The sequence below is a fragment of the Puntigrus tetrazona genome, chromosome 11, assembly GCF_018831695.1.
Source record: "Puntigrus tetrazona isolate hp1 chromosome 11, ASM1883169v1, whole genome shotgun sequence".
NCBI classification, from domain to species: domain Eukaryota; kingdom Metazoa; phylum Chordata; class Actinopteri; order Cypriniformes; family Cyprinidae; genus Puntigrus; species Puntigrus tetrazona.
This window is the reverse complement of record NC_056709.1, coordinates 9,304,707-9,312,800: the sequence shown is the minus strand read 5'-3', so window position 1 is coordinate 9,312,800 and position 8,094 is coordinate 9,304,707. Positions and strand designations below refer to the sequence as shown.

General features: G+C 38.1%; 1 protein-coding gene across 1 annotated transcript; it reads left to right on the top strand.

The window, feature by feature from the left end:
- Nucleotides 1–3,215: 3,215 nt before the first annotated feature.
- inka1a (inka box actin regulator 1a) lies at nucleotides 3,216–6,143 on the top strand. Its single transcript, XM_043251421.1, is given in 4 exon segments — nucleotides 3,216–3,292; nucleotides 3,449–3,494; nucleotides 5,101–5,852; nucleotides 5,854–6,143. Coding segments are annotated over 3 exon segments (927 nt in total). The 5' UTR covers nucleotides 3,216–3,292; nucleotides 3,449–3,491; the 3' UTR covers nucleotides 6,026–6,143.
- The last annotated feature ends 1,951 nt before the right edge of the window (nucleotides 6,144–8,094 follow it).

Below are 8,094 nucleotides of genomic sequence, written 5' to 3'. Positions count from 1 at the left end.
TGATAATCTGTGCTCTCCGTCAGTCTGTGACAGCTCTTAAACGACAAAAAGTTGCTTTTCTACTTTTAAAAGAATAAAATGCATATGTGAGGCAGAAATAGGCCCGTCACCCGTCCCTTAAAATACGGAATCGTGCCGTATATAAAGGTAAAATATCGCGTCCCGTATCAAATCAATACGGCCGTGTCCTGCATTTCACAAAGGCTAACACACATTTGAATAAACAAATAAGGGTTTTGCAACGTTTATAATACTAATAGCAGTTATAAGTGAATCGATTTAATAAGAAGCATGAGAGAAGCTCGTTTGAGGGTGGCTGTGTTTTTGCATTTCGTTTAAAACATCGTTTTAAACATCTAGAGCTCAAACGTGTGGTTTGAACACAAGGCTCTCCAGATGTAGGGCTGATTGGAAACGTTATCGGTGACCGGTGTCCGGTTTGCAGAGAAGCTTTTCGTTTGCTCGCGGTGGACCGTCTGGCTTAAAGGGCTAGGTCACCCAAAAATGAAAACGAAAACTACTATAGAAGTTACTGAGGCCCGGCAGCTGTTTAGTTACCTACATTCATCTTTTGCGTTCAGCAGAAGAAAATACTTTACGCGTGTCTTTACAAAAACCCATTAGACACGACTAGGCGGTGAATGAAGAGATTGAAATGAACGCTACACTCATATTTGTTCATTCATCATTTGAATACAAACATAGTAGATAACAGTATGCCATATACAACTTTCTTTCTCGTGGTTTATTGTCGAGCTATGTGTTCCTCGGTGATTATCTAGTGCTTTTTTATTATTATATCTAGTGACCATCTAAAAATTAAATAAAAAAAAATATGTTTTCGACATTTGAGTCACCAGAGGGAGACAGATCTTGTTCTGTTGTTTAAGGTGGACGTGATGGATGGCAGAGGAAGTGTTTTGATTGGCTTGAACGGATGCCATGGAAACACTTTAGACCCTTGCTTCTCACAGATGGACATTTTAGATGAAAAACGGTCAGAAAAGCATGATACCTTTATCTAAATCCATTTGAATAGCTTAGATATTTCGATTAATGTACCCTTTATGCATTAAAAAAACACACAGGAAATAAACGGAATAGCCTTCACAGCCTAACCTTTTTACCTTTACTACCACAGTTATTAAAAATGTTTAGAAACATATTACACTACATTACATTACATTGATACATCATTAAATATAAAAAACAAATACTACAAAATACTTAATTGCTAATTACCTATTGCTGGATAAAGAGTATAGAAAGGGATATGAAGAAGTAGAAGCGACAAACATTGATAGCCCATGTATTTCTGTTTAGAAAGTGCAAGTAAAGCTGAAACGAATTTCTTCATTGGTGAACTTGGAGATTGAAAAATATTTGTTTAATGCTGCTTTGATCGCTTGGAAGTGTGAATTACTAGCACTGCAAATGCGTCAACGTGAAGTAGTTGAAGACAAACTGTGAAAACTGATTGTAGCCTTGTAGGTTACTGTTATCGTAAACACTGTAAAGTGAAGCCGTATTTGCAAAGGCAAATTAAAAAAATGATCTTGAAAACATGCCCAGGTTGCTGACAAAACATGTAACCTTATACATTAAAGTTAAAGGGAAAATCACCCGAACAGCCCGGGTGAAGTGGCCGTCATTAAACACAATGGGTGGAATGGCATGTTTAGTTAACTGCTCACACTTTTTCCTATATGTAAATGGGATTGCCACATTTCATCTTTGTATCACAAAGGGATCAGCGTTGTTGTTCGGTCACGTTTTTGTGTGAGCCTGATAGTCCGCACATCCCTAATCTAATCCAATCTGGCACAGATTAGGATGAAAGAAATATAAAGAATGGAGAGGTGAATGGAAATGGGAAGATTTTACTCTAATTACAATAAACACCTGGACGGTGCCATCAAACCCGTGTGGAGGCCTCGTGCGGGTTCATTTAGTTCATTTCTGAATCGACCAAATGACTCGGAAGGCGCAGTGTTTCCTCTGACCGCCAGGGGGCGCTGTTTGACGCGCCGTCTCATTACGGCTCCCACCTTCAACTTTATCAGGTAACGACGATAACAGGCAAATCAATGCAGTTTTCCAACAGCGGTGCCTCTTTACTGCATTACAGTTTAAAGTAAATATCGTAAAAATAATAAATAGATTCTCACGTGAGCAAATATGGGCGAAGACGTGGTTAACGTGTTCGTAGATTAAACCTGGCTAAACTGTCTAAATTCAGTGTAAAGCATACAAATGGCTATTATTGACAAATTAACACGTTTTTACACGTTTTACAGACATCTCGATTGTCGTCTCTCCACCTTTATCCCTAATATCGCAAAGAATAGCATTTAAAAGACCTTAGAAAATTAAACCACATAATTATACGGCCGTAAATAATAGCTAGCGTTACTAATTATAATACTTTATTATTTTAAAAATCATATATTTCCTTTTTGTTACTGTAAAGCTGTTTGAATATTTTTTTATAATTGTATAAAGCACTATAGAAATGAAGGTGACTTGAAAGATGGATAGATAGATAGATAGATAGATAGATAGATAGATAGATAGATAGATAGATAGATAGATAGATGCATACAGATAGGTGGATAAATAGATATGTGGATATAGATAGATAGATAGATATATAGATAGATAGATAGATAGATAGATAGATAGATAGATAGATAGATAGATAGATAGATAAGCATACAGATAGATAGATAGATAGATAGATAGATAGATAGATAGATAGATAGATAGATAGATAGATAGATGCATACAGATAGATGGATAAATAGATATGCATATAGATAGATAGATAGATAGATAGATAGATAGATAGATAGATAGATAGATAGATAGATAGATAAGCATACAGATAGATAAGCATACAGATAGATAGATAGATAGATAGATAGATAGATAGATAGATAGATAGATAGATAGATAGATAGATAGATAGATAGAAAGGTTGCAGACAGTTAAAACGTGAATATCATATTGAACTGGATATCTATGTCTGTGGTAGTTTTAAATAATACTCATAATTTGAGAGAGAGGGTAAATGAGCGCTCAGATTTCAGTCAAGCTGTGATTGGCTCCTGCTGAGATGATTTGATTGGACGGCGCCACGATGCCGCGCTGTGATTGGCCGAGGCTCGCACGCTGGAATGACACTTATGCGCCCGTCTGCAGCGAGGGGCTCAGGATCTGGAGTTTGAGTCACAAGAGCCACATCTGCACGGTCTGGATTGTACCGAAGGCTTTTTCCACCCACACAACAAATGTAAGTGCGAGTCCCGACTCTACATTTGATCAGCTTCATGCATGATTTTTTTTGCCTGATAAAAGTTACCCTTGCCTCATTTAAAAGCAACTAAATTATATTGTTTTATTTTGCTTACGCAAAACGTGTTTCATAAAGCATTTATTTCTATTTCAGGAGTATCTAAATTACTGGATTTGACTGTCATCGTTCCAGAATCATGGTAAGCGTGCTTCCAAATGATCATCTAGCCGCACTCGTTAGGGCTTTCTGTTGTTAATGACCATAGACTGTTTGCTGATTGGACATCACATTACAGTATGTGCTGCGAAGGATTAGTTACTGTGAAGAAATGTCCGTTGATGAAATTTCAGCATATGGGATGACATCTGTAGCCCTTGCCAATCTGTGCACAGAAATAATGGCAGTCACTCAACTCTGTGTGTATGCGACTATTGCTGCAAGCATGTGATTGTTATGTTTATTTAGATATATTTAATCAAGTATGTAAAAAAAAAAAACTGCAGAAAAGTTAAATATTGGGGGAGAAAGGGGGCAATTTGTGTGTTCAAACAATCGTGCATTAGACTTAAATTAAGATATCCAGGCAAATCAAACGATTAGGCTTTTTGCATTTTTGTGCTGTTTTTGTTTGTGCTGAGTTATTAGAAATTAAAATGGGTTTTGGTTAATTTAGGACTAGCTTGTGAACACTTTGAAACTGTTAATCTTAGACTCATGTGATCAGATTTTCTTTGATGTAACCAAGCCAATTTTAATGCCTACGAACCAGCTTCACTGCAAAAAGCAGTTTGTATCGAACTTGCTATTGACTCACTTTGTCTGTTTCAAATGATTAAGCTGTTGCTTTTCCGTTTTTTGATTTTGATTTGTGTGTATGTTTGTGTACATGCATCTGACAGCATGGATAATAGGTGTGGTAATTACTCTATTGAAAAGAAGTGTTCCAGGTGTGGCTACTAACAGGTTTATTCTAACTGATTTTGATGTGAAGGAAGTAGTCATCCGTCCTTGATAGCAGGGTGTGAGTGTGTCCACATGATGTGCATTCATCGGTTGCCCTCTACCTAGAATAGAGTGGTTTTTCAGCTCCTCCAGACAAACAGAGCCATGCCCTTCCTAACAGAGCTCATGCAGGTCCAAGCCTGCCTAAGGATCATGATTAGTCAATCTAAGAAAAACAAAATTAAAAAAAGGGTGACCCAAATTTTATATACTGTAGATGTTTTTTTGTATTTAGTAATTATTGCTTAATTGTAATTATTATTAATATGTATAACAATATATATATTTTAATGTAATTTATATATTTTATGTATTAAGCTTATATTCTTTTTCTTATATATTCATATATAGTTTGCATGTATTATATTCATATATATTCTAAAATTGCATTCTAAAATGCAGAGATTTATTTTTCAAATGTAGTGCAAATTAATTAGCTTTTCATTACATTTATTATTTATTCATTTTATTACTTTTTATATAAGACGTATATATAATTTGTAATATTTTTAATCTATATAATAATAATTCTTTAGGTCTAGTAAAAGCTTATTGGTATTTTATTGCAAATTCTTAAAATATATGTATTGCAAATTTTATATACTGTAGATGTTTTTGTCTTTTGGCAATTATTGCTTAATCAGAATGAATATTAATATATATATATATATAACAAGAAAAAGAGCTTTGTATAAAGCTTATATTCATATATATATTCTTAAATTAAATGCAGATAATGCATTGTTTTTAAATGTGTTTATTTTGCAGCCATTATTCTTACCCGTCTTTCTGTCTTTTTGCAGCTGTGTCTGCAGGAATCAGGTGACTGTCTGCGGGAACAGATGCGTTACATGATGCGATCCCTGCAGGATCTGAAGCATTTGCGGCGGAGCTGCGTGGCGCCCCCTATCGGTCCTCCAGTGAGGTTACGTGCTTGTAAGCAGCTCATAGCCCAACGGGAACGGCGAGCGCGCTTGAGGATCAGCGACGCCAGCGAGGCGAGCAGCTACGACTCCGCCTGCTGTCTGTCCAGCTCTTTGGAAGAGGAGGACCCCGCGGGGGGCCCGTCTGATGTCAGCTCCCCGAGCAGCGAGCGGAGTCTGGAGTTTGATTCGGGATACTCCGAGGCCTCCTGGCAGGATGACGGTGTGGTGTTACGGCGCACCAAAAACATCAGAGTATCTTCGTCCGCGTGTCTCCGCACCAACCAGCCTCCCAACAACCGAGCGCGTCCCAAGTCCACCTCTGACGCTTGCCTAGAAAGCTGGACATCGTTTGAGACCACGAGCGACCCTGACGACTGGACTAACTCACTTCTGACACGGGGACGTAACCGGCAGCCGCTGGTGCTGGGAGACAACAGTTTCGCCGATCTCATTCAAAACTGGATGGACTTACCGGAATGCCCGGAACAGACGGAACAAAAGCACAGTTCCGGACGCAGTTTCGCCAAAGACTTCTTGGTTAACGTCAAACGGAGGATAGCTGGGATTTCACGGAGCACCGATGGGAGAAGAAAGTCGTCAGATGTCCACAAAACTGAGCAAATCGATCGTGGCTCCCAAACGATTTTCTTGCCAGGTCGACGTACAGCACAAAACGCCGTTCTTCTATAAATCCCACACTGGTCTGAACGAGCTGGACACAGATTTCTACCAGTTTACGGCATTAATGAAATCTGGAAGCAGAATGCCCATTGTCTGCAATGACATTATTGGGTACATTTGATTATGTTTGTGACAATGCGAGAGGACAGTATCTCCGGGAGAGACTAATTATTTTTCTAAGGCAACTCTGTTCGTAATCCTGTGTAAAATGCACAACAAATAAAAGCATTGAAAATACACATTGGTCGTCGCATTGCTTTCGGTGGCAGCCTAACTGATCTCATCGATGTGAAATTCATGCTTGCAGCTACAAAACAAAATGTAAGAGATAATGTTCGCTCAGGCTGTCATTATCGCAAAATAAACCCAGCCGGGGTGAACAGGGCCCAGACATAAAGAGAAGGGGTCCTTTATCACCATGAAAGGGTTTGTTTTGTGATAAAGACAGTTTAATGTATTATGTCAAGCTGTTTTTACACACGGACACATTAAACTGATCAAAAGTGATAGTAAAGACATTACAAATGATTTCGATTTTAAATAAATTATGTTCTTTTTGACATTCTTGATCAAAGAGTTTGAAAATATGTATCAGGTTCCACAAAAAATATTAAGTAGCACAGCGTGCTTAAATTGATCATTTTTGTTTTTTAGGAACAAATCAGTATATTAAAAAGATTTTTTATGGATTACGTGACGCTGAACACTGCCTTTGTACAGTTTCATGGGAATAATAAAAGGAACATATAAAATATATAGTATTCATTAAAATATATTAAAATAGAAAGCTGTTGTGTTAAATTGCAACAATATTTCACAATATTAGTTTTTACTTTACCAACAAATGAAAAAAAATACTAAGCCTTGATGAGCATAAAAGATTAATTAAAAAACATGTGTTATAAGCGTGCTTTTTAATGTGCTGTGTCTGTTCTGGTCCAGTTGCATCCTCAAACCAGTGCATGTTATTATAAACAGCTGAAATGATGTTTAGCAGCTTACAGCACCGGACAGGAACGCAGTGTTCCTTGGAATACGAGTTCTTGCCTCTTGGCGTCTCTGGAGGGGAAAATGAAGTTGAGCAGAAAGCTTTTTAGTGATGGCAGAGAGGCCGCATCGACTCAGATATCTCAGGTGGCCCTGGCAGCGTGTGTTAAATGAGGTAACCCTGCTTGCGTCGCTTTACGGCCGCATGGGGAAATATTCGCAGCAGCTGGATAGAGGGTAAGGACGTTGACTTTAGCTTCATTAAGTATCAGAGTGCTTCGGTTATCAGACTAATGCGCAGCAACTTGGGCGAACTCATAAGGTTAGGACTTATTAATCATTTTCAGATTGTCTTGCAGTCACAGATAGTGACCACAGAGTCGTTAAAGACGATAAAAGGCTGTTCTCACAGTGTGACGTCAGAGTCAATGAACCGAGATAATAACAGGAATTAATGACAAAAGCATAGCGGTCTGCCGTACTGACCTCAGACCAGCCAAACAGACATACTGTAAGAGGAAAGAAATACACAGTATGTTGTTTATCTTGGCCTCCGTGTGGAAAAAAAGTGAATTATTGCGGCAGTAAAATCAGGCCTTATCCCTAAACAGTCTTAAGTTACCGTGCTTATAAAAAACACTTTATATTTAAGGCTTCTACTTTTTCCATTGAAGTTATACAGAACAGATGGACCGAAACAGGGGATTGCACTTAGCGTTTCGAGAGGAATACATAACGGCCAACGTGTGTCTTGTCAGATGTTTTAAAAATATCCAGGAGCCTCGTGTCTCACTCCTTGGGGGGAAGTTTGGCAACGTGGCTCGAAGATACGTCCAAAATGATTCAAATAACTTAAAGAGAAAAACAAAAGACTCATAACAGAGCCAGGACAACTTGGGTACTTCATGTTTATGCGTGGAAAAAGCAGCGGCATTTGTATAATATTCATTGCCGCAAGAAGCCCTAAAGCGGAGATCAGTATAAAAAAAACTCTTTTAATTCATCTGTTGTGGTTTGCAGCAGTTTGAAGCAGTGCTGGGTGATATATGCTCTACAGCCACAAAGCTCTATTGCAAATAAGCCCTAACATTAATTAGATTTTGCTATCGTCAAAAGCCACAGGTGATGGCTCTCACTCTCGTCGCTATGTTATACCCGTCTAGTAAATCTTGAATAGGTGTTCAAATGATTAGCTGACTACTT